This window comes from Pteropus alecto, unplaced genomic scaffold, assembly GCF_000325575.1.
Source record: "Pteropus alecto unplaced genomic scaffold, ASM32557v1 scaffold114, whole genome shotgun sequence".
Classification (NCBI taxonomy): domain Eukaryota; kingdom Metazoa; phylum Chordata; class Mammalia; order Chiroptera; family Pteropodidae; genus Pteropus; species Pteropus alecto.
Window position 1 is genome coordinate 1,609,716 of NW_006435793.1, and position 20,349 is coordinate 1,630,064.

The 20,349-nt window shown below is 38.2% G+C and overlaps 2 protein-coding genes across 9 annotated transcripts in view; one reads left to right on the forward strand and one right to left on the reverse strand.

Moving 5' to 3' along the window:
• Positions 1-11,213, forward strand: part of TEX10 (testis expressed 10) — a 41,576-nt gene extending 30,363 nt beyond the window's left edge. For both annotated transcript variants that reach the window (XM_006911527.2, XM_015589083.2), the window contains 4 exons: positions 2,969-3,049; positions 4,647-4,828; positions 9,637-9,847; positions 11,009-11,213. In XM_006911527.2, coding sequence (XP_006911589.1) covers positions 2,969-3,049; positions 4,647-4,828; positions 9,637-9,847; positions 11,009-11,122 — 588 coding nt within the window. In that variant the 3' untranslated portion in view covers positions 11,123-11,213. The remainder of the gene's footprint in view (positions 1-2,968; positions 3,050-4,646; positions 4,829-9,636; positions 9,848-11,008) is intronic.
• A 422-nt stretch (positions 11,214-11,635) lies between these two features.
• INVS (inversin) overlaps positions 11,636-20,349 on the reverse strand; it is a 118,676-nt gene continuing 109,962 nt past the window's right edge. For all 7 annotated transcript variants that reach the window (XM_025046574.1, XM_006911528.3, XM_015589080.2 and 4 more), the window contains 3 exons: positions 16,341-16,570; positions 15,582-15,656; positions 11,636-12,827 (listed from right to left, as the gene is read on the reverse strand). In XM_025046574.1, coding sequence (XP_024902342.1) covers positions 12,682-12,827; positions 15,582-15,656; positions 16,341-16,570 — 451 coding nt within the window. In that variant the 3' untranslated portion in view covers positions 11,636-12,681. The remainder of the gene's footprint in view (positions 12,828-15,581; positions 15,657-16,340; positions 16,571-20,349) is intronic.

Sequence of the window (20,349 nt, forward strand, 5' to 3'; positions counted from 1 at the left end):
TTCACTTAGCATGATTATCTTAAAGTCCATCCATGTTTTTGCAAATGGCAGTATTTTATCTCTTCTTATGCCCATTTCTTAATCTTCATGGCCAATGACCTTGGTTCAGGTTATGTAAAATATTTTTGACTGAGATTCCACTCCATTCTCATAATCTTGTCTTACCAATCTCAACACATCTTCTATACTGCTCAACTGGATCATATGTTAGATCAATTCTTAGTTTTTTAAGGAACCTCCATATTGTTTTTCATAGTGGCTGTACCAATTTGTAGTACCACCAGCAGTGTATGAGGGTTCCTTTTTCTCTGCATTCTCCAACATTTATTACTTGTCCTCTTGATAACAGCTATTCTAACAGGTGTGAAATGGTATCTCATTGCGGTTTTGCTTTGCATTTGTCTAATAGCTAGTGATGATGAGCATCTTTTCATACGTTTGTTGGCCATTTGTATGTCTTCTCAGGAGAGTTCTTAGCCATCCATTTTCTCTCTCCAGTTTCTAAATGTATTCTTTCAGGAATCTTCTGTGTCTTCACAAATTACTACATATATTCTTTTGTTTTTCCCTTTTTATAGAAATAACATACTCTATATAGTAATTTGGACTTTGCTATTAATGATAGAAACAGTAGTTAACGGGGAAAGATCACAAAGGGAAAAAGAATCTCTGGACAGAGATACCTTTCCCAGATGGAAATTTCTATTCTAGAGCCAGTGAAAGATTTTAAGTAATGTTAATCATCATTTATAAAATACTGAATCATTGTAAAAGAATATTTTTAAATGGATAAGCTCTGAAGAAGAATAATCAAACGTAAGTCCAGTTTAAGAAACATTTTCCATTATCTTTGAAATACCTAGTGTGCCTTTCCCATCTCCCTTTAGAGTAACATTATCTTAAATTTTATCTCATTCTTCTTCCATAATTTTACCATATCAGCATGTAGCTCCAAACTATATGGTTTAGTTCTATTTTATCGAACTTTTTAAAAGTGAAAATTTTTTTGATTAAGTAATTTGCTTTCTTAAAGTTTACTCTATAACTTAACACATCCTACCTTCAAATTATACCACTTCATACCGTAATGTAATGTGTAATGAATAAGCGAGGTCATTCTTTTCTTTGTGTTTCTCTATGTAATCTGTCTTTCCAAGCTTTTTCACCCTATTTTTTAAAGATTTTCCTTTTATTACTTTTTCAGCACTTCGATTATGTCTCGGTGTTATTGTCTTTGTTTTTTTTCTTAGCTTGATGTTTGTGGATTGTTTTATTAGGTTTATAGTTTATTGTGTTGGGGAAAAATGTCAGCTTTTGTTTCAGAGATCTTTTTGTTCCCTTCTGTGGGATTCCAATTCACATGTTAGACCACTTGATACTATCCTGCAGGCCTTTAAGACTGTTTATTAACCTTTTTTTCCCTGTCTATTTCAGAAAGTACACTATGTCTTCAAGTTTACTGATTTTTTTCTTCAGTATCTAATCTGCTCTTAAATTCTACCAAAGAATTTTTTAAAATTAAGTCTATTTTTAGAGCAGTTATAGGTTCATAGCAAAGTTGAAGGGAACGGATATTTCCCATATATCCCCTTCCCCTTGCATAGCTTCCTCCTTTATTAACATCCCCTAAATGTCAAAGTGGTACATTTGTTACAATAAATGAATCTACATTGATATAATTACCCAAAGTCCATAGTTCACATTATAGTTCATTCTTGATGTTGTACATTCTGTGGGTTTGGACAAATGTGTAATGACATGTATCCATCATTATGGTAGAATATTTTCACTGCCCTTAAATCCTCTGTGTGCTGCCTATTCACATCTCTATTTGTTCATGGACAGTCTGGTCTGGATAGTCTGCAGTGGCCCACTTTCTGACAGACAATGTGCCACTGCAGTTCTCCCACCCACTCTACTGCTAATGGTTACCTAGCTTGGCACCACCCAACGCCTTTAGAACTGAATTGTTCAGAGAAGGAAGGAGAGGCAGAAGGGAAAGGATTAAGTGGTCATTTATTATTGAATGGACCTTTTTAAACATGGTTTACTTTTTGATAATGAAAATATTCACTGTACTTATTCTGAAGTAGGAAGATAGCATTGGAAATATATTGTATACATTGTTACTTACAGGTATAAAAGATAAGAAAAATTACCATGTGGAAACTGAGTGGTTTTAATCTACAAGAGGTTTAATAGAGGAATAATGCACAGAGCTGTTGATTTTTGAATGTAGCTTGACTCTCCTCTCCCTAGAGTTATGTTTTTTCCACCATTTTTATCTTTGTCTCCTTGCAGTTTTTCTGCATATTTCATTTTTGGCACTACATCAGCTTCTGGAGTTTTCTTATGATGTCTCTGGGAACTTGATGCTGTCCTTCCCTCTTGTTTCCTTGAGAACTTAGAAAATTAAAAATATTAAGGATTTGACTCGCACCTCCCTCATAATTTTTTTCTTTTCCTATAAACTATTCTCTTTTACCTCTGGGGAATAGCAGGCAGTGTTACACTTAATTTGAACAGGGTATTAGTATTTTCTGGATTGTAAGTAGTTTTGCATGACTTATTTTTCCACCAAATGGAAAAAAGGCATTGGTCAGCCCTTTGTTGACACAACTCTAATCTTTTTATTGTAGTGCTTAATAGAAATATAGTCTCTACCATGGCAAATTATAAGCTACTTGAGGCTGAGAGAGACAAGAGTTTCATTCTCCCTTACCTGTGCATTGCATTTAATAGGACTAGCTCAGTGCTCAGTAAATGTTTAATACATGGATTATTTGGAAAATTAGCTCTTATATGAGATTTGATTGTTTTGACCTTTGATGTTTGCATCTTCAGAGTCTTTTTTTCCTTAAGTTTCCAGTTAATATGTAGAGGATGTAGGTTAAAAAAAAAATCTGTTGAACTTGTTTCTGACCTAAAATGTCCTGTTTTGATTACTGATTTTCTCCTTTTCTGACAGACAGTGTGTCACAGTTTCTTGGTTATCCCTGCCCGAAGCCAGAGCTTTGACATCCTGCAGAGTGCCATCAGTAAGCATTTGGTAAATATACTTAAACTTTTTTTCTGTCACACGAAACATACAGATGCATTGAATAAGACCAGGTTTGCCATAGCCAAGGAGAGAGTGAGAATTCTAAGCCTAATAACCTCTCACAGTACAATATTGTGGTGAGAACCAGGGAATCTTAGTGTTTTTCCCGGCTTTGGTAACTACTTTTGAGCTTTAGAAAATCTCTTGTTATGGCAAAGACCTTACTTTCTACATCTGTGCAGTGAAAGACCTTAAAATTATGCCTCAGGTTCTTCTGACTTGGAATGCTTTAACTAACATGTGCCTGGTGTTAGTGTCTTGGGAATCCAGCATCCGGAAGAGGGTCTAATTCCCACCTAGAAGATCTGGGGTCTGAAGTACGGACATCACCTAACTGGCTTGAGGCCTCGTCACTGGAGGCAGTGAGCTCAGCCATGAGACTGAATTCTCTTCTGGCTCATGGGTGTCTCTTGTTCCCATTGGTATTGAATTCACATTAGGTACGCCTGGATTTTTGCTTTTAACTTCCTTCAATGTTTACACTTGGACCTTTGGCTTTTATTATAATAATGTATTATAGTGCAGGGGAAGGATCCCACGTTTTATCTTCCAGGTACTCTTACTTGTTAACATAATTTTATAGGCACATCCACACCTCCTTTTCTCCTTCAATATGTTATTTCCCTTGAGTTGGAAGAATACTGCTTTAATTCCCAGTACTCTTTTCTCCCTGCCATAAAACTTCAGTCCTTACGCTTTGTGTTTCCAAAGATCCCACCTTTTTCTTTTTCACCTCTACTCCGGAAATGAATGCTCTCCTTTGACTATATTACCGTAGTAAAAGATCAAATGCCAGTCAGTCCAGGCCACTATTTTCAGACAGCCTGATGAAGGGTTACAACCTCAGAGCCTGCAGACGTTGATTAGTTTGTAGGAGATTTAAACCCTATATACAGTTACAAGTTAGAGTCTACCTTAATGACAGTTTATACAGTAGAGTCCAGATGAATTAGGATACCTTGATATTTGTTATCTGGATTTGGGGGCAGTGAGGAAGTCAGGTGTTAAGAATAGTAACTGACTTCCTGACTCCAGTCTAGGTATTTTCCTTAGTCATGTCCGAATGACTAGCTAAACTAAAGGACAGAGAAGGCTGATTGCAAAATGAACTGTTTTGTAAGGGGGCGGTGCCAGATATTAGCATTTTCCAGTCTGAATAATCAATCTAAAGGTCATACAAGTGTGATTGTTGGTATCAAGATTTTCTTTAGATGCATGAAATAATCCTTTTAAATTATGGTATTTCTGAACATTAATAGAAACTGTAACATCTAGAAAATTTTAGAAGAACTTGTCACAAAAGCAAAGCAGGGGATTGGGTTAATAGTATCTCTTGAGTTAGCATGTTTTCAGAGTCATTTAACATAGAGATTAAATTCTCAGAGGAAAACAGGATCTCAAGGTGTGGCAGGTGACATGTATTATGTATATATTAGTTTTCAGTAGAAGTGAGGTAAGGTTAACTATCCAGTTAATGAGGTTTGGCTTTTTTCTGGGGAGAGGGACTGTTATGAAGAGGTCATTAATCTCCTTTTTCTCTGCCTAGGTTGGGTTGACTGTAATTCCCGACAGCACAGCTGGCTGTGTTTTGGGTGTTATCTGTAAGCTCCTGGATCATACGTGTGTACTTAGTGAGACTCTACTGCCATTTCTGGCTTCTTGTTGCTACAGTCTTCTGTATTTTCTGCTCACTTTAGAGAAGGGAGAACCAGAACATCTAAGCAAGAGGTAACAGTTTTTATATTCTTCAACTTTAATTTTTTTCCTACCTGTTCCACTCCCTCCATTAATAATCAATCAATAAATTGAGTGAAAGAATTAAATTTAGAAATGTCCTAAGTTCTCTTTCAGAGTTTATATAAACCTAGCTAGCTTTTTTTTTGCTCTTTCATGAATCTCCTGTGTTTTGAGAACTTTTAGTTTTTATTTTTTCCTTTAAACTACAAATTTGAAAAGTTAGAGGGCATTGTAAAGTTTCTTGAGAGCTTTCCTTATTAACATTGTTATAGGTCTATCAAGAAAAAAATTCTACCTTTTGAAGGATGAGCCTTTGTATTTTGTTTTGGGCTTCATTAGAACTAGCCAGAGTGGAATTTAAGGAAAATTGTTCCAAGAGGCTAGTGTTTTTAATTAGTCTATACTTTAGCTTCTACATGAAATTCAGACTAAAACCTCTAGGATAGTTTGGAAGACCTCACTTTAATTTTTAAAAAGTATTCTCATCCTATGTTCTTATTGGTATGCCTGTTAAAATTCTTTGCAGAAGGTTTTTTTAAAAATCCAGCAGATGAGCAAATATAAGCGAGTAAAAATCATTCTGTTCCTATTAATATTTTGATGTTTGTCTATCTAGTTTTTGAACTTTTAAAGTCATAAAAATGTAATGATTGTATAAAACATAGTTCAAAAAGTAAGTATGAACCGAACATCCATTTAACCAACCTCTAGAGTCAGAAGTAGAACATCGTCAGCAATACATCCTCCATGCAGCCTCAAGTTAATGTTTTTCTTCTACAGAGTGATCCCCCAGATATCACTTTTATTTCCTTGCCTTTTTATTAAAACATTTTATGTGCATTTGTAAATAATACCACTTTTTGTGATTTGATTCTCATCTTTTGTGAGTCATTCATCTTGATTCAGAAATATATTTTGTTCATTTTGTTTCTCTGTATCGAGGTTCAGCAAGTTTCTTTCTGTATAGAAAGTCAGATAGTAAATATTTTAGGTTTTCAGGTCTATAGCATCTCATCAGAACTTCTCAACCCTTTCCTAGTGTGAAAGCAGCAAGGAGTAATATGTTATATGAATAGGTGTGGCTGTGTTCCAATAAAATTTTATTTACAGATGTAGGTAGTGAGCTGGATTGGCTGTGGTCCAGTACCCCTGCTCTAAAATAACACTTTGATAAGAAGTTTCAAAGATCTTTGGTAAAGCTTCTTTAGAGGAATATCATGTTTTAACTTTATGTGACTGGACTGAACAAAATACTTTTTGCCTGTTTAAAATGAGTAGTTTTAAAAGTGTTTTATACCTGGTATTGGAAAGGGTGATGTTACCAGGACTCTATGCATCTTTTGGGATGACATTAGTTACAAGGAAATGCTGGCAACCAGAGTCTTAGGTACAGGTTTCCCTCGCTGTGTGAAAATAGAGCATTCCTATGAAAACTTTCATAAGCTAAAATGGCATAAAGCGAAGAAGCAGTTACCGTTAACTTATATGGAAGATTTTTTTGAGTGTTCCCAGACCCATAATTCAACATGCACAAAGCACAATTGAAATGCTTATATATTCAGTTTACACTAAGCATAACATCTTAGGCTTTTCTAATACCTTAGGACATACCTTGCTAATGGATACACAAAATAAATCACGATAAAACAGATAAGTTGCTTTCAGACACAATTTAAAGCTTTGGCAGTTTGACGCTGAGATGTTGAGTGTGGTTACCCAGAAGGAGCTTGGCAGGACCACTCTTGGTGCTCGGGTCGTTGCTGCCTCTATAATGGCTGCTACAGAACAAATGCTGAATGCTATTTTGCTTTTTCTACTTTTTCATAAAAGCAAAAATCCTCTCGATAGCTTTCATTTAGTGAAAACAGATAACAGTGGTAAGTCATAACAGTGAAGTGGTGTAATGTGAACTTTTGAAAAGTGGGGTATATTCGTACTTAAATATCCTTTTCAGGCTACTCTTACCCTTTCACAGAAGGTGACTGTGAGATTAAAAATAACAAGTGCCAAATTACTGGGACCCTTTGTTTTCTTAAGTGCTGGCCAAAAAATTCAGGCTTTACCAATGTGAGTTGTTCAAAATTGTGGCTACTATACTCTAAAGAAACTGTTCTGTTGTTTTCCTGACTTGTAATGAAAAATCTGCTGTTCAACTGAGCTCTCTTGGCTTGTAGTAATCTATTCTTTTCTATGGTTTTACTGTTTTCTCTTTATCTTTGTTGTGTTGCAAATCAGGATGTGTCCTAGTAAACCCTTAGTGTGCTCCTTTAATTGGAAGACTCACATTTTTTTCCTTCAGCTCTGGGAAATACTGTTATTTCTATTATCTCCCCTATTGTTTCTATTCTCCTCTTCTGAAAATTCCTTTTAAACATGGGGAGCATCCCATTCTGTCCTCCATCTTTTAACATCTTCTGCTTTGCTAATTCTTTTATTTAACCCTCTTATTTTTTATTTCATCATATTGTTTTCTTTGATCTAATTTGGGTTTTTTGCTTGGCTCTGTCATTCTTGCTTGTTCTTGATTTATTATTAAAGTTCCTGTCAGTTTGTTCTGTTTGTTGTTTTTTTCTTTGGTGTGAGAATTCTCTTATTTTGAGGAGCAGGTGAGGCCTGGAGATTGTCTTTCATGGGCTTGAACAAACTCATATTTTGGGATGTCACCTTTTCTCTGAGTGCATCTTTTTATGAGAGTTCTAAGGAGGCTGGAGAGATCTCCCTATGAGACAGTTTCATATCTTCATTTTCCTCACTTCCAGTCATATAAAGGGAGCCCAGTTCTAGTTCCTTGCCTTCCACACCTAGTACCCAAAGTCTCAGCTTCCAACACTGTTAGCAGTTGAAAACCCGCCGTAAAATCCCACATCCAGTTCTCTTCATCTGCTAGGTATCTTTATGTGTGTTCTGTCATAGTTTCTGGCACTTAAGAGAGAGAGAGTTCAACTGTTCTGTCTTAAGCTTGGCTGCATGTGTGAGGGGTGTGTGTGTATTTTATCTGTATTTCTCTGTATTTAGTAGAAGGGGAAGTTGGTATCATCTGACCAGAATATATCAGAAGTTTGTGGAGTTAGGTGAACTCACAAGTTTATGCAAAATACTGAAATTTCATCAGTTTCTTAGAGTGGTTTAGAACCACTGCTTTATGTTAAGCTGAAACCTCAACTTCATTGGTCCCAGTTCTGTACTTTAATCAGTTTATAGAATCAGTAAAATTATTCTTGTACATGACAACTTGTAGAAAACCCAAAATATATCTGTTCATGTGGTATTTCTTCTATCACTTGTAGTACCCAGGTCTCTTGTATTTCTCTTTGGCTTGACAGTTTTCTGTAGTTGTGTGTGAAGGTGGAATTCTAAACTTTACTCATCTATTAATATACTTAAATTTGGTATTTAGCATCCATAAGACCTTTCAGCACAGTTTTGGTCATTGAAGAAAATGAATATATTGGAACAGTTCAGGAGTAACTTTTAAAACCCAAGAGCTAGGAATTGTGAAAGTAGGAATTTGAAACCCAGCAGGAACCAAAGTAGTTTTCTCTCTCCTTTTTCTTTTAGGTTGCACAGTCTCTCTGTGCCTTTGCTTCATTATTATCTATGTCTATAGGCTGGTTTTCTCTTTTCTTCTTGCACATGGCTATCCTAGCCTGGTTGTGCACATGAATCAACAAGCTGAATAAAGTCTCCTGAAATAAGAGTTAGAATGGATTCAATATCCATCTTTGATGTATTTGCCATATGTGAAGTTGGGGAGGTTGGTCCTACATCTGGAGGTAGTCAGGTTCAATTAGAAAGACTTGGGTACTGGGAGGATTATGCATTCCTGGTATAGAAATTGTAACAGACTGAGGTCAGAGTCTTTAGCAGCCAGTAGATTCTTCCTCCAAAAGGATATCGTTTCATTTAATTGACATTCTTCTAGAATGTGGTTAGGTTAGTTAGCTACAAGCCTACTTCTTTTGTAAAACATTTTTGTTTCTGTTCTATAAAGATAAGAGAATGGTTCTTACTGAAATTTGGATTTACCATCTCCGGCCTTCCATGACCTTATAGTGCATAATAGCCCCCTTACTGGCTACTTTCTGAAATTCATTTTGGTTCTTTGCGAGCCCATCTTTCTTTGCAAACATGACCTGTACAGAAACATCGAAAAGGCTCATAATCCAGGTCATAGGCTTAAAGTTTTGTGAAGTTCTCTTTTTATCAGTGGTATATTTTTACTCTTTCGATATTTGGTGTTGTATAATAGTTGAATAATGTCCAGTGGTAGAGAATGGTATGTATTTATAGATCATTCTGCTCTCTGGCTAATTCTGTGTTATATAATATCACTAGGGCTTCAAGAATGTCTTGTTAAGCCCAGGAAAATGCTGGTTGGTTACTAGGCTTCCTGGAATCCATTAAATTGGGGGAGAACAGCGAATTCTTCATTGGATTTGCTTATTTAGTTGAGGAAATTCAGTTCTTACTGGTTTTGGTTTGTGGGGTTTTATCAGAAAACAGAATTTTTTAAAAATTTTATTTATTTTTTAGGAGAGGCAGCCCTTGGTTGACCTCATAGGTTTCAAGGACCTTGTTTACAATCCCTTATTTTTATTTTTTAACGCCTACAGCACCGGTCTTCCTAGGTGGTCTCCCATCTAAGTACTAACCAGGCCCAACCCTGCTTAGCTTCCAAGAAAACACATTTCTTAAAAGGACATTTTCAGAATGTCCTTTGGGACATTGGGGAAATATAGGAAGAGAGTTTTTCCTGTATATGTTGGCTCACGGACTCATTTCTGTCTCCATTACTGCAGGGACAAGCTGTGGGGGGTCTGTGTCTCAACCCTGGCTCTCCTGCCTCGAGTCCTCAGATTGATGCTGCAGAGCCTACGGGTGAACAGAGCTGGGCCTGAGGAGCTGCCTGTTGTGGGCCAGCTGCTTCGCCTGCTGCTTCAGCATGCACCCTTGAGGACTCACATGTTGACCAATGCCATCTTGGTGCAGCAGATCATCAAGAATATCACGGTAAGAAGCACAGAAACATGGGCTTTGGCCTATTAGTTCTACGAAGGGTTCATGGGCAAGGCATGAGGAGTGCTCTTGGGAGGCCAGAGTTCCTGTGCATTGACTGACTCCTGGAATTAAGCCCAGTGTGGAGATTACCCAGGCTTCTGCACTCTAGCGCCTGACTCTCACTTAACCAGGGAGGATGCCTTTGATCCCAGAATCAACTGTAAAGGCCTTAAAATACTCAAATTGATTAATGTAGCAAGCAGCTTAGTTGAAAAAGGTGCAGGCATGAGAGCCACAGCTACTGGGATTCTAATAGACTTTATTGGATAGGTTTAAAAAAAAACTTGCCAAACTGTCAGAGTTAACCAGATTCGTTTTACTACCTGTAGAAATGTGACTAATAGTAATTTCGTTGGGTTTTGATGACCATTAAATGAGATTAGCCAAGTAAAGTTTTTAGTGTAGCTATGTTAAGTGCTCAACAAATGTTAGCTGTCATTAGGAAATTATTTAGCAGGAATAAAGTTCAGGCCAATTTCTAGTTCATTTACTAGAGAAGTAGTTAAAAGAAGGAAGTTGCAGTCTTCAGCTTTGTCTAATGGTTGGCTCTGTGTGTTTAGCTGTCTGTTTTGGGGGGCAGTTTTGTTCTCTAGGATTGCTTTGGTGTTTTTAGTATGGGAGAGTTAGGGAGGTTTTTTCATATAGGTATTTGCTGGGGGATGGTGGTTATTAATTGGTATATGTAATAGTAATTCAGAAATAAAAGGGATGAAAGCCAAGAATTTGGATTATTCTGAGGTTGGAGAATCAACCCACCTCCATAAGGAGTGACAAAAGTTGTCATTCAGCCCTGTAACATTCTTGGTTGATGTTAGTACAAAGATCTAGAGACTCTAGAATGCTGAGGGGAGGAAGTCGAGTGTAGGGATTGTGGATAGTAAAATTTTGTTAGTCCCTAGCAGGAGGGAACAAACCAAAGAAACTTGTAGCACTCCTACTTGAGGATCTACCTGTGGCAATGCCCAATTAAATTCTTTTCCAGTAAGATTTTCTGTGGTGATTAATAGATGAGATACTGTTGCAGTGGCTCTGAGATCTTGTTTAGATGTGAAAACAGTTCAGGTAGTATAGCAATTTTGGTAGAATTCTCAAATTACTTGTTTTTCTCTGCAGACATTGAAGAGTGGAGGTGTTCAGGAACAGTGGCTCACAGACTTACATTACTGCTTCAACGTGTATGTCACTGGACATCCACAGGGGCCCAGCACGTTGAATACAGTGTATTAAAGAGGCTCCCTGTTTGAAATTGTTATTCACATCTAATTTTGAACAGACCGAGGTAATAAATGTTTGTCATTAAAACTGAACTTTTAAAGAAGTTGTTTATGAACTTTCCTTTGCACTAAGGTAGGAAAATAAAGCAAGCTGGCTTCCTGAACTAGCATGTGATATGTGGTAGTAATATTTTACATTTCATAGAAACTAAATATTTACAAAAGAGTGATAATGTGGTACCTTCTATTATTTGACAAGAAATTAGCTAAAAGTCTTTGTGATCCCATGTAGGCAAACCTCATTCTTTGTTTCCTCAGTTCCAGTTCAGACAGCAACAGAAACTAGTATTTTGTTTTGTTTGGGAGTGGTTGCCCTTATCCATTGTTTTTTACAGAAGTTTTGTAGCCCACCGTGCAGGGGCAAGATTTCAAGGCAATACTACAGTTTCAGATTTTCCTATATTTAAATGGTGGTTGGTCTGATTGAAATAACTACTTTCAGAGTGATTTTTCTACTAATAATCCATTATAGTTCTTAAATATTATATTTATTTCTATATTTTCATAATTATGAAATTTAATTAACAAACTAAAAATCATGGTAATTAACCCTATTCCTTCCTGTCAGGACAAGTAATGGCAGTAATCTTAAAATGGAAGCGGTCTTAGAAATATCCTTGAGCCTGTGTTACTGTTTGTTTATGCTTCCTGCCTACATTCCTGCATTAGCTTTGCCTTAAAAATGTGAATAGGCCCCAGTTACTACATTTCATTTAAAACAGGTGTTCTTACAGAGCTAGAATGTGTGTAGTTAGCCATTTCCTGTCAGTAGGAATGGCATTTTGATAAGATTGCTCACCCCTGCAGTCAGGTGGAAAATACAAGTGGAATGTTAAGGGCTGAACTGCTACCTTGTACATAGATGGTCTGGTTTGTACACCTGCCTGGCTGCTTGCTTGGTGCCGTGATACCAGTAATGCTGTTCAGAGAGTACGTGGCAGCAACCTGTGGCTTTGAGGCCAACACGAACTGTAAAATGTAAGGAGTCAACAGATAAACAGAGCACCTCTTATGGTTTTAACAGATAATTACTAAAAGCAAATTCTGGGTCCTGATTCTGGTCTACAACTTAAAACTGCTAATGTTGAAGTAATAGGATGTGGTGTCTATAATGAATTTTGTTGCATTAGATTCCAGAAAAGTAGTGAAATGAAGGTGGCTGCTGTAGGACAGGTTCCTCCCCATCTCATTTAGCTTCTTCATGGGAGCCGAAAGACCAGGCCTACACCATCTGGCTGGCAGAAATCTCAACCCAGCAGCTCTTTTAGCACTCGTATTCTTAGTTTTACTTCGACTTTACTGTTAATTATAAATTCTCCTTTCCAGCCATACTGACCGAGGTGAAGGCAGGTTATGATAATTTACCAAACAGTGCTATGTAGGATCAGAAAGAAAACATTCTGACATTTTTTTCACTTGTTACATTTTCAGGCTTAATAAGGCATCAGGCATGGATATTAGTGTTCCCAAGATGTAAAAGATAATCGGCAGGGAATAGGAACTCTGCACTAGCTATTGCAGTTCCCCCTGACAGTCTTCCTCTGTTGGTGGTCGAAGCTTTGTTTTTCTTTTCGATTGAGTAGCTGATTGCAGGTTATAAGAAAAATTCTTTGATCGTCCACTGTTCTCAAGGAGGTGTATACACTGCAAATTGCTCACTGTTAAAAACAAATACCAGATAAATATTCAGGTTATTAATTTTAATGTGAAGGGAAGAGTTCATTGGTGATAAAGAAAAAAGGGTTTAATTTTAGACGATCCATAAGGTGATGGCCAGTTTACTGTAGAGACTGGATGATTTATTGGCCTTGCATTTTCTACCATCTCAAAGATAATGTGACACCTCACAAGGAAGAACTTTGGGAGGGGCAGGTGCTTGAGGAGCTAAGACTAGAACCTTGGTCTTCAGTTTGCCTGGAATAACTGGTATATCTTTCTCTGTGCATCTCTTAATATAATAGACATATACATGTATCTTTTAACCCCATGTGCCACACACTTGGCTATAGTCCATTCTAGAAAACAGGTTCATTTGAAAATTATTCAGGTAATAGACTGATAGGCATATTAAACTTGAAATGGACTTTTTAGGCCTTTTTATGACTCTGAAATTACAAAATTATAGGATACCACAGTTGGAAAACAATAGTGGTATACTCAACCCTCACGTTTAACAAGTGAGGATGCTGACGCCCCAAATGGTTAAGAAGCATTGCTGAGGCCATATTCTCCTTTCTATGGAGCAAAGAAGCAAACATGAAAGGTGAGTAGTTTTAAAAAGTTAGAAACATATGTCTTTTTCTTTTTGGTTTTATTTACTTCAATAAAATATTTTAAAGTGAACTACTGTTTTGGAACTCTGGTGTGGTTTTGGCTGCATCAGGTCTTGAGTTGTCATTTGCATACCCCTCGATAGGTGGGCAAGAATATTCTGCATTCACACAAGAGGTACCATTACTAGTAATCACTTAAGCCATAGTTATTCCATTCATTGGAATGGTTTTTAAGGGAGTTTTTTAAGAGCTAGGCCCCAAAATTTAGGGGTGTGTGTGTATACACACACATAGATATATACACTCTATTACTATGCTGCTATTCTTTGTGGTTGGTTGCTAGGGGTGGGTGTGGAAGACGAGAGAGAGAGCAGAGGTTGTTAAACTGTCCTGTCTCCTGAATACATCGAGAGAAACAGTCAAAGGAGGCTTTCACTCTGCTACGTCCAGCTCACTTTCTGCTCTTCCTTTTTAAGAGGTAAAGCCTCTCCTTAAGTTGGAGGTTGAGAGCAACAATCTCCACTTATATATTTGAGTACCTATAATATGCCAAACAGTTTCCTAAAGCTAAACAGAATAGTGAACAAAATCAGAAGATCCTTAAACCCATGAAGTGCTCAAAGCAAAAAACGAGCTAACATTTCTAGTCAAGGTTTGAAGGCCAAAATGAATGAGTTCTTCTTTGAAGTTCACTTTGGCCTCTGATTTCACATTGCAGAAACTTTTGTGTATGTTAAAGTCATGCCCATTTCATGGAAATGATTTAGACATGTTTTCTGTATAAAACTTACAGCCTTCAGTTAAACTGTAGCTAGCGGCTCTGACGATAGCCTTATTCACTGATTAATGGGTTATTGGGGTGGGTGGGCTTAATATAACTGTGTGTTATCCCAAGTTTAGCCTTAGAAGAAGATTCTTTTCAATATTCATCCATTTTTAAGCCAGCCAGAATTGCATGTGTAGAACTAACAGGCTGTTCCTATGAAGTCCTAAGAAACCATTATGCATTTCTTTGAATTTGTTTATTCTGACCTTTGTGAGTCCTTTAAAAACCTTTTATGCTGCTAACCCATTTTTAAAGACTTCTGATGGTACTGGATTTTTTTCTCCTGAGACAGTAAAAAATACTCTGATTATCTAATTTATAATATTTGATTATCTAACTGCTACATTTTAGTAGTTGTATCTGACAGTTCTTTTTTGAAACTATTCAGTTCACTCAAGTATGTTTTTTCTTCAACATAGAACTATGGGCTTTGATTACTTTGAAAATTTCCAACTACCCCACCCAGCATTCCCTGATCATCCTGCCTATATTACATGTGTAGCCCAACTCTTTTAAAGATTTTGCAGTAATTACTTTCCCCCTACCTCCAGGTTTCCCCCCCATCAGAAACTAAATGAATGTTAAAGTTCATGCTGACAGTCATTGTTCACCTTCCCAGCTGCACTCTGTTCTTGCAGCATGACTGTAGATTAGGGAGGGTGGGGGGAGCGTGTTGCCATAGCCACCCACAAGAAACACTGGACCTGGCATTAACTGCTGACAGCACTGAACTTATCACCCAAATTTAATGCTGGTGTGGATGAAGGGGCCCTGAGTAAAACACTCTTGTTTTACAGCTGAAAAGTTCCCTAAGCTGCTTCTGTATGAGTGAAAGTGTGCACAGTTGAGCCTGAGCTGGATGTACTGTTAAATATTAATTGTCTTCCTTATGGGGCCCTAAAAAACAAGAGCCGGAATTTGTGGTTAAGGACCTTCCTCCCATCTTTAAGTTGAGGATCTTAATATGAAACCAAAATGGAACAAGAATTCTCAAGGATTACTTTGAAGAATAACAGTATTTTCATTTCCCCCTTTTATGTGAACAAGTAAAGGATCAACAGAAGCTACCACTTAGTGTTTCTACTGGATGTAATGTTAATAGCTTTAAGTTATAAAAATAACTTGCCTCTGATGGAAATAGATGTTGAATGCAGTAATTCCACGGAAGGGAGATGAAAAACACATGCATACTTGAAATCAAATGACCAGTGGAAACCCCTGTTCTAATGTCTTCTATCTTTGGGGATGAAACAAGGGAAAATACCTACCCACATTGTCTCCCGAATCTGTTGCCAGTGCAATGGCTGCCTTACCTGAGTTGAGACGCAGCACAGAATGGGCTTTCGAAGATCTTGTGGGATGATGTACTTTCCCTTCTTGAGAACAACCTGAAATCAACCAACAATGATCATCTATCACTGACCAATGACAGCCGCAACCTGACCAAGTTCTGAATTCCTTGAGGTGAAGGCTTGAGCTTGCAAGTGTTGGCCAAGATAAATTAGGTGTGGTGTAGAAAGAACATGTAGTTCCAGGGTCTGGTCCTGAGATTTTGCTGCCTGGGCCACAGATCTGTTTCTAAAGGTGCCTTGGCTCAACTTTTTTCTGTTGAAGAACTAGCCAGGCTTGTTCTGGGATGAGTTTATTATTTGGATGGGCTCTTTCTAGAGCTGAAAATATACTATCTTAGCATATAAATAAGGGTCAAAGTGAGACAGGGTCTGCCTGTGCCTGGAGTCCTCCAAATTGTTCATGTAGGGGGAGGACCCAAGTAGCGGCCTGAAGAGGTTACAATGGGGAGGCTTTCATTTATGAAGCCCAGCAGAGAATCTTTTGGCCAGAAGGATCTCTGGGTTGAGATGCCAGAATGCCTCATCAAACCAATCCTGACTCACAGTTGCTGGAAGGGAGGCATTAAATGTGGTGCTGAGAATTCTCTTGGTGCTTGGAAGTATAATAAAGTTCCTACATAAATTGGAGGTCTGCCCCATGCAATTAAACCCCATCTCAGATTCTGATGTGACACTGGAGGTGCTTGTCATAAACTACAAGGTACCCAGAAAGACAGTTACCGTAGATTTGCTTGAGCACTGAGTGCCTGTTGGACTTTGTGCCTGAGCTGCTCTTGGATGGATTCTTGGTGATCCTGCTTACTGTGGTGGTCTTTGGGGATTTCAGTTCCAGTTCCTTCCTCCAAACCTGGAGGAGCAATGTTATACACTCTCGGTTCCATCTGTCTTTATCTCTGGCTCCACGCTGCTTCATATGCAGAAGATGGGACAGGTGCTTCCTGAGCTGGTAGCTGGCGGGGTTAGAGGAAGGGAGAGGCTTTCAGAGCACAGTATTGAGAAAACCAAATTTGCTTAAGGTTCCTAGACGCTATAGGAATAGTATTTGCTGAACTCTCTTGGGAGATTCATATGTGTTCCCATTCCTAATTTCAGTGGCAATAAGTTGAATGCTGAATTCTGTCCTTTTCCATCAAGTACTTCTTGAACTAGGAATCAATCAGATGAGTCCTTGCCCTGAAGATGGGACAGACCAATGTGTAAACAATAAATGCAATATTATAAATACTATATGAGAGCAAGAAGCTAGATGGCATGAGACAGATGGACTGATAACTTTGTGGTTTTGGTAAGGCTTTATAAGGCTGACATTTGTGCAGAGTTTTAAAGGATGAGAAGGAGCTTACCAGTCAGAAGAGCATTGTAGGCAGAACTGGCATGAGCAGAGGTGTGGGCATTTGTGCAGGAAAGTCAGTAATGAGGTGTGTATGAAGCACTGTGTATTTGGTGCAGGAAGGTGGATAGAAGGCTGGGCTACACCGTGGAAGAAGCCGATATTTGTTCAGAGTCTGTTGTATACCAGGCACTGATGATTAAGCCTGAAAATAAATCTGTGAGGCAGACTATAAATCTGATAAAGGCTGAGTAGAGGTGATGTCACCAAGATAGTGACATAGATCATTCCTGGCTTTATTCTCCCTCACAAGAACAACTGTTCATGGATAAGACACCATTGAGAAAATCCTAGAACATGAGGATGAGGCTGAAGCACCCCCACTGTACGACAGACCAAGTCAGACCACATGTGAAGTGGTAAGAAGACCAGCTACCTGATGACAGCACTGCCCCTCCCCTGGGCCCGCACAGCACCACACTGAGAGGTCCACAGTTCCTCCATGGGAGAAAGAATTCAGAGAGGACATCCAGCTCCCTTAGCACTGGGGTTGCTTCTTGGGAGCCCACACTCCAGTCTCACTCCCTGGAGATCGTGGGAGAATCTGTGCGGCTTAACCACTGAGAATCTGACTATGACACAAAAGAGGGAAGGGACTTGCAACAACCTGCATGTGGACTTTTGCAGTCTGAGTTCCTACCTTCAGCATCCAAGTAGTAATTCCAATCAGTGCCTTTGCTCATCTTCAGAGCCAAGACAGTGACAGTCTGACCAGGGAACTCAGCAGCATGCAGGTCTGCCTGATCCAGGTTCTTAAATAGCCTTGTTGGCGCTGAAGCCCAGTGTGACCTTGCCCAGGCAGGGGAGCTGTTATAGCTTGACTCACTCCTGAGTACAGCTCCTGGCCCCCACCTAATCAGAGAGCCTGGCCAGACCACCTGGAAGCTGCGTAGCTTAATGACACTCAAGCAGACAGTATGGCAGTCAGAGCTGATCATTTGCAGAGTAAAGCAGTAGCACCACTTGGCCAGGGAACTTGGAGAGCAGGACTGCTTGAATCAAGATAACAAAGAACCTTGCTGCCTTTGGAGATTGGTTTTCCCACTCTGCCTGGGCAGGGAAAGGAATTCATAGCCCTGGCTATTGCTGAAATACAGCCTTCAGCCTGTCCTACCAGGGAACCTAACCAGAGCACACAAGAAGCTGCATAGCTCATCCAACAGCCCTTCTTACGGTGGTACCTGAACAGAGCATAGCCCTTGGCTTTCCTCATCTGCAGACCAAAACTGGTAGCTGTATCTAGCCAGGGAATGGAGTACACTGTCTTCCCTGATTCAAGTGCCCAAATGTCAAGCTGTGCAGGCCATGGGGCCCAACTTGCTGTTATACCAGGGCAGGTAAGATAATTACAGCCCTGTCTACTGCTTAGTACCCAGTTCAAACTGTCTATATATCTGATCAGAGAACCTGGGCAACCTCAGAGCCCATCCTACAGCCTTGCTTGGGCAGAGAAGCCAGCAATACCTATCCAGCTGTTCTGAGCCAGTGACACTGTTCCACACCCCTCCACCTATACTCGGCCTCAGAGCTTGGGCAGTGGGTGGCTAGCAAGCCTTACCTGCCCAAGAACATTATCAGCAGACATGTCCAGAAACTCAAACTGAACTGACTGGTGAAGAACTGTCTCTGCAAAAGCAATTCTGTAAAAGGAGACTGCATACTCAAATGGACAGACACCAACTTAAGGAATCAAAGATCACAAAAAATCATGACACCACCAAAAGAAACTAAAAAAGCTCTGATAACTGACCTTAAAGAAATAGAGATCTATGAACTGACAATTCAAAATAATGCTCTTAAAGAAGTTACAGTGAACTACAAAAATACAAACAGACAAATGAAATTAGGAAAACAATGCACAAACAAAATGAGAAGTTCAACAAATAGAAACCACCCAAAAAAGCACCAAACAAATCCTAGAGCTAAAAAATGCAATGACCAAACTGAAGAATTCAATAGAGAAATGAACTGAAACTGAAGAATTCAAAATCAGACTTGACTATGCAGAAGAAAGAATCGGTGACCTAGAAGACAGGACATTTGAAATTATCCAGTGAGAAGAAGAAGAAGAACAACAACAACAAAACCAGTAATCAATTTCAAAATAAAATCAATAAAAAAGCCTATGGGGCTTATGAGACACAATAAAAAGAAACTATCTACATTATGGGGATTTGAGAAGGAGAAGAAAAAGAGAAAGGGGTAGAAAGTATATTTAAAGCAATAATGACTGTGAACTTCCAAAACCTGGGAAGGGGAATGGATATCTAGATTCATTAGGCCCAAAGGACTTCAGATAGGTTGAACCTGAATAGAGCTACACTAAGACACATTATATTTAAATGGTTAAAAGTCAAAGACAGTTTTGAAAGTAACAAGAGAAAAGAGAAGTTACATACAAGGGAACTCCCATAAGATTACTGGCAGATTTCTCAACAGAAATGTCCTAAACCAGAATAAGATGATATGTTCAAATTACTGTAAGGAAGAAAAAAAACCCTGTCAAACCAAAATTCTATACCCAAAAAAGCTGTCCTTCAGAAATTAAGTAGAGATGAACACTTTTCTGAACGAAAAAGAGCTCAGAATATTCATCGCCACTAGACCTGCCTTATAAGAAATGCTAAAGGGAGTTAGTTCTTTAGTGGAAGTAAAAGGATGCTTATTAACATCATAGAAACCTAAGTAGCTAATATGCAATTCACTGGTTACGATAAACAGTCAAAGTTAGATTCTATAATAGGGTAACAGTGGTACATAATCACTTACAACTAGTTTAACAAATGTAGTCTTGATGACACAAAGTTAAACAAATGTAGTCTTGATTACACAAAGAATAGTGATGCCAATGACTAAGAATCAGAAAGTCATTTATTACAGTAACTAAATGAAATTATGAATGTAAAAACATGGTTAAGTTATACATTTTTCTTATTTTATGCACAAGTGTTCTATGATTTTAAAAGGTACTGATTGGAATTACTATTTAGATGCTGAATGTCAAGACTTCAAAAAGAAATAGTTCTAAGTGAAAAGAAAACAAATTACAAAAAATAATCATATTACAATAATCTGTCACTGGATACACAATATAAAAATATGCAAACTGTAACATCAATAACTTTAAATGTGAGGGGGATGAGAGAAGTAAAAATGTAAAGTTTAGGAATGCTATGGAAGTTATCAGTTTAAAATAGTGTTATAATTTTATTTCATGTAAGCCCATGGTAACCGCAAGGGAAAAACCTGTACTAATTACATAAAAATAAACAATAAAGAAGCCAAAGCATATTGATACCAAAAAGCATCAAAGCAAAAAAAGACAACAGGGTGAGAAAT